This window comes from Tyto alba, unplaced genomic scaffold (genome assembly GCF_018691265.1).
Source record: "Tyto alba isolate M040663 unplaced genomic scaffold, T.alba_DEE_v4.0 Super-Scaffold_27, whole genome shotgun sequence".
NCBI lineage: Eukaryota > Metazoa > Chordata > Aves > Strigiformes > Tytonidae > Tyto > Tyto alba.
The window spans coordinates 7,607,999-7,629,860 of NW_024881301.1; the positions used below are offsets into that span (position 1 = coordinate 7,607,999).

Consider the following 21,862-nt stretch of genomic DNA (forward strand, 5'->3'; position numbering starts at 1 on the left):
AAAGAAAGCATAATGCAAATGTACCAGAGCAGTTCTGTGGTGGGTTGCCCTTGGCTGGTCAGAGCAATAAACCAAAAATATAAACGTTTTCAAAACCAGTTTTTGGCAAGGACAAGTCATCACCAGAGGATATTTTCCTGAAGCAAATGGAAGTCTGCTACTGACTTCACTGAGGATAGATTTTCATCCTTTGCTTGCAAACAGTAAAGTGCCACAATCTGGATTGCATCTAGTCTATGTCTAAGCCCCAGCTAAACTCCTCATCCAGCATTCTAGGACTCTGCTTCTCTCTTTTCTCCTGCATTGTTTCAGGCAGTCGTTGCCATTTTTTTTTCAGTCTTCTGCCATTTTACCATTCATTTATGCTACTATAAATCAATCTTTTCTCACACTTCATGTCAAGGCTTTTTTATAGGGAGGGAAGAAAGACAATTTTTACAGTCTCTAGAATCTGTCATACATTGGCTTATCAAAGCATCTTGAAGGAGACCACTGACTTTAATGATGAACTAGTATCTGAAGATAAAGCAACAGAAGGCCAGATCGACCTCAGTCCAACTAGCGATCTGTGAACAAACAGGTGAAAAGGGCCATTTCTGCTGAAAGGCACTTTCAGATGACACCTAGATCTTAGTAAGGCTGCACTAAATCTGTACTGTTGCTTGCAAAAGATTTCTCATCCTCAGAAAATAATAAAAGATATTTTCAATTTTGGGAGAATTCTGGCATTTCCTTAATGGAATAAATGTAGGTTCATGATAACAAAGAAAAAACCTGTTGGATACACCTTGGTTCTACGATGATTTGTGCTGCGACAGTTGCTGGTTGCCCCAAAACAAAAGCAAGAGGTGCATCCCCTGGGATTAGAAGGGTCCAGATAAAAGGATCCTGGTCGACAAGTATCACATTCTGCACCTTCAACATTTTCCTGTTATGGCATAGTTGAAAGAAATGTCAGTCTTTTCCTTTTGGTTTTGGTGAGGCCCCCCCAAAACCTCCCGCATATAAAACAAATCTTCTGGAAGGGTATTTATTTAAATGTATGGAAACATTAATGAAAATGTGTGATTGTCTGGATACACCATATTTCAAATGCAAAGAAAACCGACTTCTTGGAGACTATCTTAGTTATGAGCTGCCTTGACAGTTTATAAAGTGAACCACTGAGTAATAAATATTAGTCAGAGCCAGCTGGTAACTTCCCTGCCAAAACCCTCCTGCTGGCTTTTCCAAACCTACAATATAAAAGGTCACTTGTGAAAGTTCACATTTATCACATTTAATTATGCATATCAGAACAAAAGAAGATTTTCTGGATATAATGATGTGTGGAAATGTCAACTGACATAGTATGTCTAAAAAAAAGCACAGGAACTGGTTAACATCCAAAAGCCAAGATGCAGATGCATAAAGCAGATCTGTGCAGGGTACGGGCTGCTTCACTGAGTCAATGGACATCGACTCTGCAGCTCTGTAATGTCCTGCAAAGCCTAAGAGCGCCTGTACAACTGACAGATACTGAACTCATTAAAAGATGGCATTTAACTGCTACCACAATAATCTGTGCACATACTGCAAGGTGTGATGGTTTTGTACAGACGCATTTAATTTTTACTGAAAACTTAATGATAAACTCATTTCATTCACCCCATTAAATAGGAAATAGTCACTAATGTGCAAATAATGCTTGTGAATGCAGAAGTAATTTGATTTATCTGACCTTGCAAAGACAAATTCCTGTCTGGGGATCACAAACATCTGGTTCTGTTCCATCTCTGTTACAGTTACACAGCACACAGTTTGGGAAACCATAAGTACCAGGAGCACACTGATCACACTGCCGTCCTTTTATTCCTGGTTTGCATCTTTATCAAGAAACAAACAAACAAACAAACACACAGAGAGGAGGGAGTCAATAGGGGAGGCAAGAACAGAGCAAGGAAGGGAAGATGAAAACAAAAGGCAGGTGGATCCTTGAAGTGATTGCATGCCTATGACACAACTTCATGATTTCCACGAAGAAACAGCAGCAGGTTACTATTGTTCTCCAATTTGAATAATGAGACATTTTAAGTGGTCATGGAACTGATTAGGAACGGATTTGATTTTGAAGGATATAAATGCTCACAAAATAATTAGACCTCTGCAGCTACTCTGTGTTTGCAGTGCAGAACTACTCTCTCTGTACACCGAGGCATGAAACATGGATGCTGCACACAGGTAAGTGGAGCTGGAAAAGGATTTATAGCTGGAGGATATGACTGGGCATTACTCAAGGCACTCACCTACTAACAAAAAGGTGGAGAATCCCAGGCATATGAGGAATTATGGGGACTTCAACCTGCCACAAGGCTTCGGTTAGTTTATAGCTGTTCACAAAGGATAAAATCCACTTTTCTCACAGTGAAGGTTGAATGCCTTGAATTTGTTTAGGTGAAGGACAGCAGATGCAAAAACCAACACCAAACTATGAACAAGGCTTGAGATAAGAGAGAACATCCTTCTGTTGCAGCAGCTACTTCACCCTACCTTTACAACAAACCTGCCCAGTCTGATAAAACTAGTGAAAATGTAGGTCCGAGGATCCTTCTTCCTCCTGTTTATGCTGGTAAATTGTACCAGCCCAAAGCAGCTTTCAAGAGAGTAAGGATCCATTGATAAAGACTGTCTGCCACCACCAGCATCCACAACTTTACATCTTACTTGTGATAAGGTAGTTTTTATAAGTCGCAGAAAGTTAGTGGAGTCTCCTTTGGCTCTCAGTACCAAATTCATATGTGCACTCACACTATGAATGTAACGGAAATAAACAGTTAAAGCGTGTGGACAAGACTTCATGTAATATGTGAAAGCAATTACTCAGTTCAGCAAACAATGGGCAAGGTTTTTCAGAGTCTCTCTGAATACATTACCCCCCACACAGATAACTGGAGCTGGATGGAGACTTTGAACTTCATGTAACCCACAAAAGGAAAAGTATTAATCAGAATGTAGAAGTTAGCTATATACTTCAGCAATCAGTCCAAAAGTATTTGCTAAATGTCAAATTTTGCATCAGAATTTTTTACAAATAAGCTGTAATTTCTTTGATATTTTCAATTAGGCTGCACATGAAAAATATCACCACTATAATCAGACAATACAGCTTTTCATGGAGATGGAAAAATGTGACTATTTCTAAAAAATTATCCTCAATTTTACTTGAGTAGAAATGTGCAAAGGCCTTTCTTTAAAGAACTAGATGTTATTTACCTGAGTTATTTATTTGATTTATTTTTGCATAGCATTTATTTTTATATTATTTTGTATTGTATGGGGAAAATGAAAGCAGACACTAATCAGATTGAGAGTGCATCAGGAGATACAGAATATGCTATACTTTCACCCTAAACTCCAACTTCCAGATATGAAAACAGGTTCCTGTTTTGCTCTTGGGATGACAATTATTCACTTCACATGAAAAGGACAGACCCAGGATAAGAATTTAAATTCAGGAAATAATATGAGCATTTTCTGAAAATTAGTGTACTCTATCATATTTACAAGCTTAATGGCAGAGCAGGAAGGACAAATTTCTCTTCGTTAGGACCCTAACATAGCCAAACCAATCAAACTGAATTAATCCTGGTCTTACATAACTGGCTATCAAGTATTTGTACTTGCTATTTAAGAACTTGATCTCCACGAGAAAATAATAGAAATGTTTAACTATACTAATATGACAGCATTTGAATTTAAGATTGTTCCGTATGGCTGTAGCTGTGTGCTACACCTATTTTAGATGATGTAAATAAGAGAATAAACCCAAAGAATTTATTCTCATATCAGCATGCTAAGTTATAGAAAAATAAGCATATGTCATACAGAAGGCATAATTTTAAGGGCAGTTATCACCTATGGCTCCAACTGAACCATTTTTTCCATAGACATAGTATCTATCATCAAAGTTCCTCAAAATTCATTGCAAACATTCAAGCTTTGCAGTACTTAAAAACATCATTAGACTTAAATCCAGACATGAGACTGTGGAAGGTCAACTGCAAAGTTTTAAGGATTTGGGAAATAATGTACACCATTACAAATGATAGAAGTGTCCAGAAGTCAAGAGTTCTGATGTGAGGTCTGCTAGTAACTGACATTGTATAAGCCATGAGCTGGACAGAGATTTGGTGACTTACCATGAGCAACATGGCATGTCACTGGCAAACAGAATGCAAGCCCAGGAATCCCAAATCCCACCATTAGTTACCTGCATAAACCAAGTTTCCACTAAAACATTGCAGGTGTCCCTGAAACAGCTGAGTCCTCACTATCGCCAAGCTCTGCTTAAATCCCTGTTCACCATCATCAAAATTTCCTACATCCCCTCCAAATACCTGAAAGGAACAGGGAAGCAAACCCCTCATGCATTGTTTATAACACACATAACCCAAACTTACTTGCATTGCCCACTGTTTTTTTCACATTCTGGGCTTGCCACATTAACGACTCCTCTTTCTGAACAGTTGCAGCTCTCACAGCCAGAAAGAGGGTGATAGCTGAAGTAATGTTTCTCACACACTTCACATTTCGGTTTCACAGTTCGCGGAGGACAAATGCATTTACCAGTCACGTCATCACAAAGACGCTGCCCGCAGTTGCATACTAGGTCAAAGAAAATGTTCTACAAATCAATCACATCTCAACTTACAATGATCAACTCTTATTGTACTTGCATATGAAACACACACAACCTTTATGTATAAAGGACATGATTCTTTTCTCTCTTTCACTAGTTTTAAGCTAGGTTTAAGCTCAAAGCTGGAAACCAACTATGTGACTGTAACAGTAGGTTCAAAGAGTAGCTTTAGTGCCTGGCTCTTTTCCATAGATTGGTTTCTTAACTTCACCACAGGCATTATTAATCACTTCCCAACACTGCCAAGAACTAAACAATTAATAAGTTTGGTGTAAAGGGCACCACTTTTACAAAGCAACATTTAAAAACTGAGTATAGTATCTGGGGAGGCAGCTGAGGTCTGTTGGTGTAAACTATAAATCTGTTGATGTTATTCTTAATAACATCAGAATATGAGAAATTATGAAGGCTACATCTCTGATTATCTATGGAAAAACTTGAAGGTGTAAACTGGGATACAACAATAATAACAGAAACAATCTAGCAGTCAGTGCAGAAAAATCCATTTGACTGAAAGAGTGGCAATATGGACTGTAACCAGTTTACCTGTAAGCATACTACACCTGATCAGAAAACACATGCAAAGGCAAACTTCATCATCAGCTAGGTGTGCTTTAAGGGAATGGAGTTACTTCTGCCTTAAACTGAAAGCTACACTATTCTAAATCTAAGATGGCTCAACCAGCCTCTCATAGGATCAAGCCTTATAAAGAAAAGTGAGGCTGCGGTACCTATGCAGTAAAATCAGATCATGAAATAAAAAGCTGGGTCAGGTGCTGAATAAGCGCAAGCATGTACTTACACTTGCAGAACGGGAATCCATAGTAGCCAGTTTGGCATCGGCTGCACTGACGACCGATGACATTAGGTCTGCAAATACACTGTCCTCCCAGGGGGCTGCAAGTAGGGCTTGTGGCACCTGTGCTGTGGCAATTACATGGCAGGGCTCCGTTGTTGTAGAAGGCCACTAGCGACCTTACAGAGTCCTTACAGAAGGCCGATGACCCCTCTGGGCTATTTAAACTGAAATATAAATCATGTAAGTACTAGCACTTGGAAACTGTTACAAGCATGCTTTGCAGTGGTTCAGTAAATTAGGGTCCCATCTTTCAAACAATTCTTTTACCTAAGGATGGCATCAGTACACATGCTAGGATATACTTTAATTAAATTAGTGGTGAATGGTTTTGAACATGCAGGTAAGAGAATTTTTTTCAAAGAAAGTGCGTATATTAGTCATATCAGTTCAGACTTGCCAAGCAAAATACCAAATACCAAAGATGGAAATACCAAAGACAGAAAGATGACATAGATTTTCCTCTTTTGTACTGTGAGCAATAAAGCTCTACCTTTACATTTCATTTACAATAGAAAGTCAAGGAAAAATGACTCATGGAAATTTAATGGGCCAGCATAAGCCATGAGAAGCATTTTAATGTAGCAGAACGATGGGGACTTTATACATATGTCTTTAATACAGAGTAAAAGTAATATTAATTCCCAGCTTGTTCAGTTTTTTAGAAAGCGATGCTTACTCAATATAAAAACTGTTTCCTCCACACTGGCTGATAAAATCAAATGACTTGTCCACTGTCTTTTTGTCAAGAATTTTGTAACTGTAGGAGTCTGCTGGAACAACTAAGACATTTTCCTTAAAACAATAAGAAAGCTAAATTGTACATTTTAGACAAAAGCGAGAGACACAAGTTAAGGCATTTATATATTTAAATGTTGCTTCATTATGCGTTCTGGATTTTCTCAAAACCTGTAACATTTTAACTGAAAGAAAATAGGAAAATACATTTCTCTTTCCCCCCAGAGTTGTGATGGTACAAGCACTATACAATTAAAATAGAGTATATTATCTTCAAAATTTGGAATAAAACAGAAGCAGTGCACAAGATCCTAAAAATCTGAAACACAACATTAAAAGACAAATCATTTCTTTTTTGGCTTTCACCTTTGCATCTATCTCTAAACGAATGGTGAAACTGAGAATAACATTTCCAAGTACATTTAGGTAATAAGCGTACCAGGACAAGCATTCTTCCATCAGGTATCATCACTGTAACAGAGACCTCAGGTTCAGAAATGTCAAGCTCAATTTGTCTTTCTGCAACCACCTGATCCCGACAGCCTGCGGTATGAGGGCAGAATGAAGCATTGAAGGAGCCTAGAAGGAAAAACATAATGCCAAAAAATGCTCCATGTGCCAAAATGCTGAGAAAGGCAAGGGGTTACATGAAATTCAGATGCTTACCTGACCATACACGTCCTGCATCCACATGCACTTGCACGGGGAACACTGGGTGTTCTGGCTGATAAAAATGTACCACAAATACGTATCTGCCCAAGTGGGGCACTCTGCCACTCAGGGTAATCTGGCTCTGCAGAAACAAGAACAACTCTGATAGTATGTTTGTTTCATGAAATATTCTTGGGTTTTTGAGCTGTGCTCTGTGCCACCCACCTGCAATGAAAGAGAGGGGGCTTAGCATCTCTCAGGAAATTAAGTATCTTCAAAATATAGCATTACAACTGCACACTCCTATCTGTTTGTATGCCAAGCACATCTAACGTTCTTCTGCAGTCTGTGAGACTCCTGCATAGTTCAGAAAGAAGCTGGCATTTTTGTTTCTTTTTCTGTATACTGTCTTTGTGGCTTACTCAGTCTGCAACATTTTGATCATATCACATCACTCAGTTCTGATTCTCTTAAAATGTTAAATCTATTTACATTTACCAAGAAGATACTGTGTGACTTATGAAACAAAGTTTTCGAAATATGACATACCTGTAACGGTGTCAAGGTGACTCCATTAACTGAGTCAGAAGGTAAAGGAGCACTCAGTGGATCATAGAGTATATTTCTCTGTACTTCGGAAATTTTCCCATCCTTCAGTGCATCCAAAACCAAAGCTGCTGGTGGAGTGTCATACACTGAGGGAATGCATGTTGCACTAACCACAGAATTAGAGTAATTACTCTTGGGGCCAGGAGAATTTCTTAAGCACCATAAAAAGAAAAGTGGTTAACTCACAAAAGTCAATATAATGCACTGTATTACAATTAATAATGCAATAGTAACTCCTGGTACTCTTTGGGTCCTATGTAAATGATCAGGAAGTAAACAAAAACAAGAGGCATGGATTTAACCCACAATGGGGAAAATGTACATTAACTGATTTTATTCACTCAAAATTTCCATAACCTGAACAGTTTCAATTGCAAGAGTTTGCTAAGGAAGATGAAACCTAGGGGAACCAAGAGTGTTAAAAAATTAAATAAATTTTAGTTAATCCAGTAGATACATTCACCAAAATCTGTATTAACATCGAATTCTCAGTTCTACAAATATTTACATAGGTATATCTTTCAAACATTCAGGTATTCCCACTGAAGTCAATGGGACTACTTAAGTACTTAGAAGTGCAATCAAATATTTGTAGAACTGGAGCCAAAATAAATAGCAGTGTTCCTTTAAAGGAACTTTATTCATTCACTGCTGTGTTAAACTATTTCTTCCTTGGTATATTTAACTCTGAAGAACCTGAATGAGAGAAGTATTTTCCAAGACCACAGGAGAAAATGTTGCGGGGGGTTTCCTGCTAGTATTTTTTCACTTCTCATAAGTACTCAACAGATAACGATTAATCTTTGCTCAAGACAGGCCCAGAACTGGAATGACAAGTATGTTTCAGGGCCAAGATTGAGATGTATTTGCCAGGCCCATGTGGGAAATCACGTGCAGCATCCATTTATAATACTGCTAAACTGAGACAAGACTCTGCATCTTTCAACTTGGTGAACTCTAAACACTTTCAGGAAAGCAAAACTGCTGCCAGATAATAGTCTTAATAACAGAACATAAACATACAGTAAACTATGCAAATATAATAAGAGATTAGAAAAGAACACAACACAAAACCAAACTAAAAGGTACACATTTCTACATTAGCTTCATTTTATATTATGTTTTTCACCCAGTCTCTTTCTCCCATTTACTCAGAATATAAATGACCAGGATGCAAAACACCTTTGGTGTGAGGACAAGTATCTTCAGCCTTAGAAAGCTGCCATCAGTTGTAACATTCCAAGCAGGAAAAATAAAGCTGTGATTCAATGCTACAAATGCTTGGAAGCCAAGAGCAGTCACATGCTTTTATCCAATTCACTATCCAGATTTTTCTCCTTTCTATTTCAATTCAACCATTATATTAGAAGCTACTGTCTGGAAAACTATTAGACCTAGTCACCAACTCCTTCTGCCTCTGAAGTCCTGCAAATGACATTTATTTTTACTTTGAGGCCTTTCCCATTGCCAGATCAGCAGGAAGAAAGCTTTAGGATTAGCATCATGAGGCACATCCTGAGGAGTGCAACAAGAACTGAAATGCGGGGCTCCCTAATTTGGAAGCTGCAGTGATAGTTCCTCTCTGGCCCAAAGAATAAAGCATACAGAGTGGGGAAGAGCTTCAACAGAACAGAGCAAGTGCTCTGCAGAACCCAAACCAGACCGCTCAGGAAGTGAAAATCCAGGTTCAGATCTTTGCAGCAAGAGAAGAACCATCAACCTAGGTCAACCAAGCTGTGTATGAGTGCTGTAATTACTGGTCCTTATACAAGTACAGTGGAGGAGAAGGATCACCTGTCCTTGCTGTGGGGGGGTGAATACTGAGGACACACCTACCACACAGGCCCCACAACGAGATGGACAAGGGAATGGCTTGTTTGTGAAGCAGGGGTTTACACATTAAGTAGTTTGATGCTGCCAAGTTGAGCTGGCGGATTTGTGCCTGAAAGGGCAGTTACATCCCCTGCCTAGTGACAAATTAAAGCCATTCTGGAACAGCTGAAGCAGGAACATGAAGAATGAAACTCCAAATGGAGTGGCAAGCATTTCAGGCCACTGAAGTAGCAACGTTTCTCCAGCTTGGACTCCTATCATACTGTGTGGCATGTGAAATATGCGTGTTTTCTATTGCATCAGCACTCAGTAGTTCAGGCCAGAAAGAGGCTAGTATTAACAAAATCCTGCACAAAGACTGTCTAGATTAACACTAACACTTCAGCTTTTTTAGAAATACTACTTTGCAAAAGTGGCGTACAAATCACATGTGAGTCACTGAGCAACGGTTCATTCGAAGAATTAAAATCCCATTTAGTCTGTTTTTCAGGGTCTTCTTCAGAAAATATGAAGGTTAAAACCAAGCAAGTTACCTTCCATCACGGGTACTCCTGTAAGCAGCTATGCATTGTACTTTAGGATCCACGTATCCTGGAGAAAATTCTTCCACTGATATAATACAAACCTTGTGCTGAAAAATAAGCACAAAGCACAATTAACAATTAATATCATAAATAACTGGGCCAGGACTGAACAGAAAGGATGGAGCCTAATTTTAGCATGGGGAGACCTGAGCCCAAAGCCATGTTCTGTTATGGACTTTGCACAAGATTCTGGATCCCTTTACTTGTCTGTACCTGAACACCTCAGTGTTGAATAGCATTTTTCTGTCCTTCTCATGGGAATGTTGGCTGTTCAGAAGTGAAATAAATTAAAATGTAAGTATATGTATGGCAATGGGAATGACAGAAGACCAGCTTGTGGGGTCAGAAGCTAGGCAAGAAGCATACAGAGGTGGGAGGGAAAAGCCCTTACCCATGGTGTTAGAGACTTCTGGACCCTGGCGGAATTCCTAGACCTTCTGAAATGCAGGCACGAACACTTGCTCACACAGAGTCCATTTGAGTGCATTTCAGTGACACCAGGATTTCTCCCAACAGATTCAGAACTCATTTTAAAAGCCAACAAGATGTCATATGATTTTTTATTTTTTTAACTAAACCCAGACATGAGCAAATGAAGCTGTGGTAGTCCTGCTGTAGCCATGATGGTAAAGATATAAGGTAAGGCTTGTGGGTAGACACAACAGTTTGCACTAATATATTACCTGCACTTACAAAATATCTAAGTGCAGGTTACAAAACTTGTGCATGATCTATTTGAAAAGGAGATAAAAATGCCTGTAAGATAACTAGCATCATGTATTAATATAAATAAAAATTGCATAGGGAGAATTCATTAAAGTGCAAAGTGATTCAGTTTAGAAGTAGGTCCTAAAGGAGCTCAGCCTGTGTTTTAGCAGTAGTGAGCAGGGACTAGAAACCCTTTATAAGCTAGAAGGCAGAGTGCTAAAAGTCCCTTTTCTTGGGCAGCAAACATTGTGCCTGTCCTGCATGTAATAACCCACAGGGCTCCAGCTCATTATAGCAGAACAAATGTAGACTCTGAAGCTTTGAACTGCACTTTATGAGTGGCTAAATAGTTAGTGTGAAACACTGTCTGGGTTTAGACAGTTCATATGCATCAGTGTGAGATAAAGACTATCAAGTTGTAAGAGCCTTTCTTGAAAGTTGACCTCAAGGACCCCATTTTCCCTTTATTTAGACCAGATTTCTGAACTCTCATGTTGGGGGTGGTTCCTCTTTGCCTCTCTGGTCTACATGACAGGGGGGTCACACATGGGTCTTCAACTCCAAAGATGCTGCTCTATGATTAGTGTCCATATACCAGAAGCTTTTATTTTCCCCCTCCTTCCTGTCTTTTGCTAAGTGCAGTCTTTACATTTAACACTGGGAAATATTTCCTGTATCTCAGGAGAATATTGAAATTCATCTTGCAGCAAGTTATTCAGAAAATGAGAACCAGAATTCAGAAATAAAAATAGAGAGATTCTTAGCACAAGACACTTTCACATGTAGAGATACAGACTAATAATATCAACATCTTTTGGATATGTATCTTTTCAGTACAGCAATTGCTGCGGGGAGCTAACTGACAATTTAAATGGTATTTATTCACACTGAACACTGCCTTGTGAAATGAAGAAAGCAGGTACCAGTTGTTAATCCTAATACTTCCATGAAATTACTCTATGTTTACAGCTGGGTTTCAACTCTAGATTTTAACCAACTCGTCTTTCTAAAATGGAAAGCAGAAACAGCATAGAAGAAAATAGTGTCCAGAAAAATATATTCCTGGGGTGGCCAAAAGAGGGCAGTGAAGGCTTTCCATGCAAAGTATTTAAAAGTTATATGACTAATGAATGCATTACCTGAATTTTGTAAGAGACCCAGGAAACTCCCACATACATTTTGAGGATTTAAAAAAAAGTGAAAAATAGGAAAAAACAAAACAAAAAAAAAACAAAAAGCAACCAGAAATTTAAATTTTAAATACATTAATACATTTAATTCATTTGAAGTTTACATGCAGAATAGAGAGGGGAACTGAAATAAAGCATGAGAGTTGGAAAAACCCTCGCCAAGAAAGGCAGGCTCCTGTTTATCTTTGAAAGTTTGCCTCAGTATTCTCTGAGTATATGTGAAGAAACATCTTCAAGCATCTAATATACAGAATTTCACACATTGCCATACAGCATGTGAACATATGAGAAAAGTATCTCTCTTTACCCACTCAGGGAACAAGTATTACAAAAGGGAAAAAAAAAATGGAAACTTACCAGAAGAAAATTAATTGATGATGCCTTAATATGTATCTTTGTATCTGCCAGAAGGTCATAGGCTGCAACACGATTCCTGTCATCAACTACGATGCTGCGACAAAGGAAACTGAGACAGAAAGCGGGGTTAGAAATGAGCCTGCTGGCATTACCATGTTGTTTAGGCTATCGCCTAGCTTCTCGTTAGCCTCGCCACCGGTGCCTCGCCATCCTGCCAGGTCACAGGTAACAAGGATCTCCGGCCACTGCTGAGTATGCAGTATCCTCGCTGGTGAGACAAAGAATGTACTGCTTGTCTGTTGTGGGCTGCCCTACCCAGAGCCCAGACCTCCAGGCCTCAGCTCAGATCTCTGAGCTACTGCTTTAAGTAGGATGTGAACAGATGCACCCACGTGCTATTTGCAGAGGTTTCCAAGCTGCATTACATGGTGTGTAACTAACATTGTGTGCCTGCGCCGTGTTCCTCGAGGGGCCAGCACACACTAGTTGCTGCTTTTCACCACTGCCACACGCCATTGATGGTGTGGATCAGCAGCTCTCACCCACACAATGGAAGCTGGGCAAGCCTCGATTTTAGGAAGCTATTCTGTGCACCGAGATACTCCTTGGTACAAGTGAAAAAATGTAGGTTTGCCTCTCACTGGCTACCTTCGATTGGCTGCGCATCTTTGGTAATGACAAATATATACTAAGAGGAAGAGTCTTGCTAATGCTTTTGGACTCTGCCTTGTTCAGGGAGTGTGGCCCCTGCAACTTGCCAAAAGTAGAAACAATTCCCTTTTGCTAAAGAGAAATTATATAAGGCTCTAATTTATCTTCTTTCTTCTGCACTTCTGCTCAGCTAGGCCATCCAGCATGCCACGGGTGAGAAGCTGTAACCACCATACAACTGCTTCCATACTTCTCCCCTACAAACCAGAGAATGTAGAGGTTTCACTCTTGTTTAGAGCACAGCTCAGAAATAAGAAGAGCTTGTGGCTAAGGACATGTAAGACCAGAGAAATATATGTCCTTTATTTGTGATTCACTGGAAGCTTGCTATGTTTTATTCTCCTACAATGTTTTTTGGGAATAATCAAGCTCATAGAGCTGTAAGAAGGCCGGGCACAATATATTCCTGATTCTACAAGTTACTCTTATCTGGATGTACCTCAGTATGTCATTTTTTGATTTATTTTTTAACAGAAGAGACTTATAGCTTCCTGCTTCGGGAAGCTGACACAGCAACTTAATTGCAATGTGACCATTAGCTGCATGCAGAATGGCCGCAGAAGGGATCTACTGCATTGCTACACTGAAGTAGCAAGGGCTTACTTTGTATTTTCATGAGCTAGTCCTTAGTGTATCATATGAACAAACAAGTATGTTCAAAGTTAGCCCATAAAATGAGTTTGGGAAAAAAAAAAAAACCAACAAACAACAAACAATAAAATGGAAGGTTTACAGTGAGTAGTTTGGCACTCAAGGTGTTACTTAACAGTCTAAAATAAGTTTTCCCCAGCAATAACCTGACAAGGTCACTGCTCCACATAGCTCTGCTCTGTATCAGAAACATGCTGATGAAAATTGTTTTTCTTACTGGGCAATTCCATCCTGAATATCCCTCCAACTGGCACAAACACTTGGCTCATGGGAAAAATGGATGCATGTCTGTAGTCCCCTGACACTGGGTAGGCTCTCCCAAGGGGACAAACTGCAGGATCTGCAGGATCACAATCCTAATTTGAGTCACAAGGTGAAATACTCAAGTGTTAAAGACAATAGCATTCAGGACAGACAAAATCTCTTGTGCAGAAACATCTGCAGTAACCTCAGTAGTCAACAAGGACAAAGAAGGATTCAGCTGAAGACCTTGTCTACAGCCTAACAGCCAGAGGATGGCTACACTCAGAATTTCGGAGACCTTTATACTTCTGCTTCTGCAGATTTTGTTAGAAATGGTGGGAATAATCTTGTAAAACTGGCTGCTACATTTTTTATAGCCAAAGCCTTTGGACATGCTTTTAACTAAATAAAAACAGTGCAGGCATCTGCAGCCAATAGTGATGCTCTTCCAATGGACATAGAGATTAATAGTTTGTAAGGATTTATGAATGTATATTAAAAAGTAGCCCTTTGTATAGGAAAACAGTTCACTGAAGCAGTAAAAACATGTAATGAGCTGACTGCACAGAGAGAATGAAAAATCTGTATATTACCCACAGAATCATGCACTTGCTTTTAAATCACCCTTAAATTCAAACAATCTACATAGTAAAAAGGATTCCAATATATAAAAAGTATAATTATATCCAAAATGCTTATTTAATCATTTAGTGATTGGTTCAGAAATTCTTACCTGTATTTACAGCTATATATTCTCACTCTGCCTTCAGTGACAGGTCCAGGGCTATGTATTATTACTTCAGCAGTGTATAACTGATCCTCTTCATTGGCATATTCAAAAACCAGAACATAGCGACCAACTTGAGGAACACTTATGGTCATCTGTAAATTGACCTAGGTCAATATCATTGAAAAAGAAAAGTTAGATTTTTAACTCACTTTCTTGCAGAAGCTGTCTTTTCCTGCCCTGCAAACCAACTAGTCAGCATTAGTCCAGCGCAAGTCCTGTAATGTCTCAGCAAAAGACATCCAGCAGAATGTAAGCAATCACTCTGTACACTAATAAAAGTCAACCAAGTTCAAGAAACATCTGCCATTATAACAGTTCTAGGAGGGCTGTAAAATAAGCCTAGGAAATAAGTATATTATTATTTCTCTTCTCCCTGGTAGAAAATACTAGTGAGGAAACTTTAATGTTACTAAAAAATTGTCACCATCATGTGTAAGATATCTTTACTAACACATAAAAATTGAGTCTACTTCTCCACTGAAAAAAATATTTCCAGGAACACAATTCCTACTACAGCAGTGCTGTATATTGATTCCCTCTGAAGAGTGAAAGCATCTTCTCCAGCAAATAACGCCACTTTCTGAAGTACTGAGTTTTTTCTTTTAGTTTACCTGCATATATTGGTTAACACAATACATAATGCAAAATATTCTGAAGTAGTTGCATGGAAAGTGCTGTGGTTACAGAGGTTTTTGCTACAGTTGGCTATGTAATTATTTTCAAATTTAAACTGTTTTTTCTCAATGTTTCCTTAGGCTACAAACACTTAAACATGTAAATAAATAATTCTGTCAACAGCCCTCTTGACTTAACTTTAATTATACATACCAGTAAAGTTTTGCACATGCATCAGTGATGAAGCACCAAAGCCTGTGGTATGTAAGTATTCTTATTGCACTTAGTATTTTTAAAAACAATAACCAACCACAGTAATAGAGGCCATAATCCTTTTACATGTAATTATAATGTACTTGATAAAATACCTTATTTTTACCAAACACACTTCTAGTATAACTTTGCATTTCATAAAACGTATATTTCTCTTTCATTGAATCTACAGCAGTGGCATGATTGCTTCTGCTTGTTTTTCAGTAAAGCAAATACTTTACATAAGCATAGCTATGTGAGGAAAAAAAAAAGACTAATTTATAGTGATGTATGTACACCATTTTTCCTGACAAATCATTATGCCATTTATGCTGCAATTAAACAGTATGCTGAACAAGCCAGTACGCCTAAAGCAGAGTGATTTTTATTTAATAAAATACTTTTCTCAGAGTGAAACGTCCACTCTAGTCACAGTTATAAATCTGCCTACACTGATCCGCTTACACAGTTCTGTATAAACTGCGGAACTTGGCGCAGAGTCTGTTTTAGGGATGCATTACAGATCTGCAAATCCTGAGCTGTAAATCTGCAACCGTTTTAGTCCAGTAGGTTTATAGTCAACAGTGCAGACGGGACTGCAATTAGCAAGCAGGAATCTGACCTCTCTTCCACTGATATGGGTCATCACTGGTTGATCAGGAGTTGGCTGTCGTACAAGTATTCTTCTGTATTCTCCCCCGTGTCTGAAATACGCTGCATCTGAACCAAGGACACAGGAAAATCTGGCCAATGGCAAATGCTGATAGAGCAAGCAGCTTACATGAAAAGAAAAAAAAAACCAAACCAAACCAAAACAAACAAACAAAAAAAAAACAACAAAAAAAAACCAAACAAAGCAAAACACAGGATTATCATTGTTTTCAAGTGCAACAAGGTAACAATAAAATAATCCAAGGCACTGGTTTATTCTGTAGCACATATACTGACTGCTCTGTTGAAGCGTGTCCTGAATAGGTGCAAGGCTCTGTAACTTGTATCTGCAAGATGGATGCTTCATAGTAATCACTAGGCAAGAGGACCATATAATCCTAAAAGCAAAGAATACAACAAATGCAGGACCACGCAGAAGAATACAACAGGAACATCTCTAGACTTTCACAATGTAGCAATGAACAAAACCAACTACATAAATAATTTTTACAGAGGATATCTGCAAGACATGGATTTTTTTTTCTTGTTGTTACATGGACCAATAGCATCAGAATGTGTCTCTCTAACTCTATTTATACCTTCATAGAAACAAGATGAAGGCAGCTGCCCTGTGAGCAGGGAAACTGCAGCCACTCTCCCATCGTGTGTTGTGCAAGACAGTGCTCATACAGGAGCCTCCCCACGGCTTGGTAACACCCAGCCAGCTGGGTGTAGTTTTCACCCGGGAGTACAACCCGCAGGCACGCAACTCAACTGTGTGTGACTCCACAAGGGAGATTCACGTATCCCAGGTGACTTTATAAAAATATTCTGTGTAATCTATTAAGCTGTGCTTCAAAAGCTGGTATATTTTTGCTCTGCCTTGCCTACTTAAATTAACATATTAGAGATTATTTATAAAAGCTGTCATTGTGAGAACATGCTGAGCTAGGATCATTAATAAATTCCTTTTCAAAGGTATTAGTAAACAAAACCAGGCACAATAAGTACTGTCACTTTCAGCAAGAAATATGTTTGCAAGCTCTTTAGTAACATTTTATGCGATATTCCATCAATTTAACAGAGCCCCAGGCTTAATGACTGAAAACACTGGCTACTTGTTAACCCTATACAATATACATATGAATTTCAGTATGCCGTTTTTGTGATCATACATGTTTAAGGTTTTTCATAAACCATCACCTCAAATAATTTGTCTTTTTATAACACTTTCTCAGAACTGCTGTCATAAAATTTTTCAGTTTTTCAGTGAGTAAGAGTAATGATGGGTGGATACAAACATTTAGAAAATGACCTGCTAATCATGCAGCCCATCTTATAATACTTTTCTGAAGAATCTTTGTCAAGAAACTGAGGCCCTGGTTATCTGTGGCTGAGCCAAGCTTTAGATACGACACTTGATATGTAAGATCATGAATTTCTGTGAGCATTTATGCTCAACCAATTGTGCTGTATATTAATATTACTTTATCCTTTGAAGGTACAGATTCCAGACAGCCTTAAAGTCTGTAAGCACAAGAACAATTAGAGCAGGTGAAAATCAGGGAAGGAAAAAAAATGAGATAAGAGGCATAACTGTAAATTTTCATAATGATACTCTGCTGCTGTGCTCTTTTCACTGGTGCTGTTTCAATTGCTTGCAGGTTCTTCCCAGCAAGTAACCCCAGAGCAACACTATCATGACAGCCTTCAAACACTTGTTTTCCTCAATTGTTTTCTTACCAAGAGGACTTCCTCTGCCATTATACTGACAGTCCACGTTCCTGGAACCAGTGAGAAAGGGTCTGTGGAGTTTTTTCCTGGGATTGTAACAAAAGCTGGCTCCTTGCTGGGTGGGAAGACAAATTCTTTGCTCTGAGCAGTCCCTGCCAGCAAAAAAAAAAAAAAATCAAGTGAAAAAATAAGGGACTGTGTAAAATGTCTCTACTTGCTTAGTGTGCTGGACTGATGGGACTGATGATTTCATCCATTAAGCTTGGTCTAACAGGAGCTGATCAATGCTTTTCCATCAATATGTATTAACAGTGCATTCGACCACACACAGTAACCTACAGAGCTATGCAGTGGTTGTTGTCTTTGTTCTTATTAGTCTTGAGCAAATTGGTTCAGAAAAGCAGAGCTCTGCCCCTGTAATGGCCAGTTTTGCAATATTCTAAAAAGGTCACTTCTTCACTTTCTTCTTCCATTATTTTCCATTCAACCTGTCTCTGAACTGACTCACAACATGTTCAGCTGATACAAGGCCTGTTCTCATGTGACTTTCGGCCAAGTATTTCAGACACAGGAGGTTCTCAGTAGCACCTAAGATGTTTAGTTACAGATAGTAACTGAAAGTAACTTCTGGGCAAAGATGATGTGCAACAGAAACATGGCTGTGGTATGCTTTATCAAAGAGAAGTGGAGAGGATCAATTGTTATCAATATTAATCGTTTTCTCTTTGAAGCCCCTGGACACAGACAAAAGCCGGTTCCCTGCTTCCCAGGCAATATGAGCCAGACATAACCACAGACTGCTGCTACTCTGCTGAGTGGTATCTGTGAAGTCTTCAGTTTTGTCTCCTCTGAACTACTAAAAGGATCTATAACTAAGCTCCATTAGCTCCCAACAGTACGCTGCAGTTAACCATAATAAGAGATAATTCTGCATATAGGCTTGCCTCTACCATTCAAAGGATATACAATATTTGTCTTTTATCAGGGCCCAAAAGGCATCACATGCTGTTGAGCTCTGTAATCAGAACTAACTTGGTAGATTGGATTCACCATTAAACAAATGTTATTCATGGAATGAAGGCAAAAGCCAACTTTAAACTGAAATATTAAAGGCAACTAAACCAAAATAAGTGCTGTAATCCCTTCTTTAAACGATTCATAAAATACACAGTTCAGAGCTTCAAAGCTCAGGACAGAATGTACTCAGTTTGGCAAACATTTGAAAAAACAAATGTTGATTACGACTGTAAGTAGAGGTTTCATGCAAACACAGCCACATCAATTACATGGCAAAATATATTAGGAAAAGCACAAAAGCACCGACACTGTTAAAAGTGATGCATTTTAAGCAACATTACAAATTTGACTTAGGTGCACCTTAAAGGTCTCTGATCTAACATTCATCTGATCTGTTGCGCCATTGAGTTCCACCTACCTGCTTCAGGCCGAGATTGACAAGCAGATATGCGACCAGATAATGTTTCACCTCCAGGGTTAATATACCTCAGGATAATGCGAAATAAGTAGAGGTTTGATTTTTCCACATTCAAAGTTATCCTCACTTCATTCTGAAAAATTTAAGTTAATAAACAAAAACAGCCGTAAAGTGCTGAATAGAGGAACAGCTAGAAGCCATGCAAGCACCGTACTAATGTCCTACAAGAAAAACATACATGCAGACAAGTATATACTGGAATGACAATGCTGGTGTATGACAGAGGATGACAGGCAAGCCTAGTGAGAAAATTAATTCACTTACAAGTACAATTAGTGCCAAAATGTTTTCCCTCAGCAACTGAGATCTTCCCTTTAGAGCTTTTTGAGCCCAGGCTGACATAGCGGAGGACTAGGTGGAAGAGCTTAGGGGAAGCCACAGTGATAGGCACAACCACCTCTGGCTGGGAAAAATAAAAAGAAAGGGAAAAAAGGAGGAAAGGAAAGTATATTATTTGTTACTAGCACCCAGAGAAAGAAAAACCATTTGGCAAAGACAAACTCCATAACAGAAAAGAAAGGCTCGGGCAGCTTACAAAAGAACATAGAAACAAAACCTCCTGTGAAATAAAACTCTTGTTGCGTAATAGCTTATCCAGAAAGACACAGAATGGCTGAGCTAACATGTGTGTTGATATTCCACCTTGCTACACGGACACTATTTTAATGTTATTCTGCCCTCCCGTGCCGTAAAGGAGGCATATGGTAACAAGGGCTGTCCATATTCCTTGCTTCCCAAGATACCAGCCAGAATCACTGATGCTAGTCTGAGATCACACACAACGCTCCACAGCATGCAGACACCTCAGACCACCACCGAAACTTCTGCTCCTCCATCAGATCCTACAGTCTCTTGGAGATGCAATACCATGCATGACTCTCTTTGCCCTGGGGCTGAACTGACACCTCTGGAGCCAAGCAGTTTCCGAGCCCACGGGAGGCTCCATTAACACAGGCCCCGTTATCTAGTTTGCAGAGCAACAGAATTGGCAGAGATGTGTTCGAAGGCTGGTGGTGGATTAGGAAAAAGTAGGTTTGATGCAACCTCAAACATTTGTCTTCCTTCTTTCCATCCTAAATTCTAAAGCTCCCCTCATAATCCAGCTCCCACCAGTTCACCCATCACGACCCACTTGCTGTCCCTTTCCAAGATGCTTGTGGTACAGACACCTCCCCACCGCTGTGGTCCATTCTGCTTCCCTGGATGCACACAGGTTTTCTCTGCTCCATACATTTGAGAACGGAACACAAAGCCTCATTTTCTCTTTCTTCTAAATGCTACAATAAATGCAAGATTGCCAGCTCCCATATGCTGCTCTGAATGTAAATTCCTCAGTTCTGTCATCACCATCCCAGAGACCTCCACCGTCTTAATAGGAACGCAAAACAGAAAGCAAAAACAGATATATGACAGATAGCAGGGCTGAGAGACCTACAGAGATGAGATAGCTAAAATCTAGGTGATCACAGAAGGGCAGTGGACCAGAATGGAAAATACAGATAAGCAAGGGAAGGTTTTACTAGTGTTGTTTTAAATGGAGAAGGATGACTTCTGAAGGATACTACATGGATAAGACAGGCGTTGAGGGAACACTTGAAAAATAGATACGAACAAAAAAGAAAAAGTGAAAGAAATAAAGAAACATGCTTCAGGAGACATATCAAAATGTTTTCTAAGCTTTTATTGAAAATCTGGAAGACACAATGAAGGGAGAAAAGGAAGAGGAATGAGGAAGGAAGACACGTTGGTCCCTGACCTCAAGCAAAAGCAGGGAGTAGGGAGAAATGATTCTTTGAACTCTGTCACAGACTTAGGCAACTCTGGCCAGTGCTTTAAAATCTGAGCCTGACTGTCAGTCTATAATGAGACATCCGTGTCAGCAGCGTAACAGGGCACCAGCAACCTCCACTGAGGTCACACACAGCTTATTTATTTCACCTCAAAATTTTTAAAATGTATCGAAATAGTTTCTTTTCACAACAAAGTTGTTACACTAGCCTTTTGCGTGGTAGATGTGGTAACCCTATTTGTCTTCTATAAAATAAATGTCAGCAGGATTATTTCAGGCTCCTGCAATACACAAAAATGTTGTCAAAATTAGGAAAATTCCTTGAAATTAAGAATGTGAGACTATCTCAGTTATGCAAGGATCTAACTAAGGAGGGCCTGGAGCTGGCAATTACTTACATGAGTGAAAAGCTTTATCCAGGTAAGAAAAATAATGCATGCCTTTAGCAAGATTAGAGACTAAGCCCTTTCACTGCCTCATTACAAAACGCAGATCACTGGATATACAAAATCCGTATCACTGGGTATGAAATGCAAAAAGCAGCTGAGTTAGAAAGCAGAAATTAAGAAATCAGTTAGTGGAGAGCTGCCCTTATTTGTGAATGTGGAGTAATGCTAAAGATCCAACAAGTATGAGCTTTGGGATAAAAATAGACAACAAACGAACAAAGAGGAAAGAGTGAAAAATGAAGAACAGAAAGGAGATCACTATGCTTGTGCAATGTTAT

General features: G+C 39.1%; 1 protein-coding gene across 2 annotated transcripts in view; it reads right to left on the bottom strand.

The window, feature by feature from the left end:
• LAMA3 (laminin subunit alpha 3) overlaps positions 1 to 21,862 on the bottom strand; it is a 125,470-nt gene that overhangs the window by 51,744 nt on the left and 51,864 nt on the right. Inside the window, exons 22-36 of one of the 2 annotated variants that reach the window (XM_042798109.1) lie at positions 19,287 to 19,419; positions 17,861 to 18,003; positions 16,415 to 16,515; positions 16,089 to 16,242; positions 14,543 to 14,703; positions 12,205 to 12,313; positions 9,899 to 9,996; positions 7,473 to 7,638; positions 6,939 to 7,065; positions 6,712 to 6,851; positions 6,214 to 6,329; positions 5,481 to 5,701; positions 4,440 to 4,644; positions 1,721 to 1,865; positions 788 to 928 (exon numbers count right to left, since the gene is read on the bottom strand). In XM_042798109.1, the coding sequence (XP_042654043.1) occupies positions 788 to 928; positions 1,721 to 1,865; positions 4,440 to 4,644; positions 5,481 to 5,701; positions 6,214 to 6,329; positions 6,712 to 6,851; positions 6,939 to 7,065; positions 7,473 to 7,638; positions 9,899 to 9,996; positions 12,205 to 12,313; positions 14,543 to 14,703; positions 16,089 to 16,242; positions 16,415 to 16,515; positions 17,861 to 18,003; positions 19,287 to 19,419 (2,160 nt within the window). Of the gene's footprint in view, positions 1 to 787; positions 929 to 1,720; positions 1,866 to 4,439; positions 4,645 to 5,480; positions 5,702 to 6,213; positions 6,330 to 6,711; positions 6,852 to 6,938; positions 7,066 to 7,472; positions 7,639 to 9,898; positions 9,997 to 12,204; positions 12,314 to 14,542; positions 14,704 to 16,088; positions 16,243 to 16,414; positions 16,516 to 17,860; positions 18,004 to 19,286; positions 19,420 to 19,610; positions 19,750 to 21,862 lie in introns of both variants that reach the window. The other variant, XM_042798108.1, reaches the window with a different exon arrangement.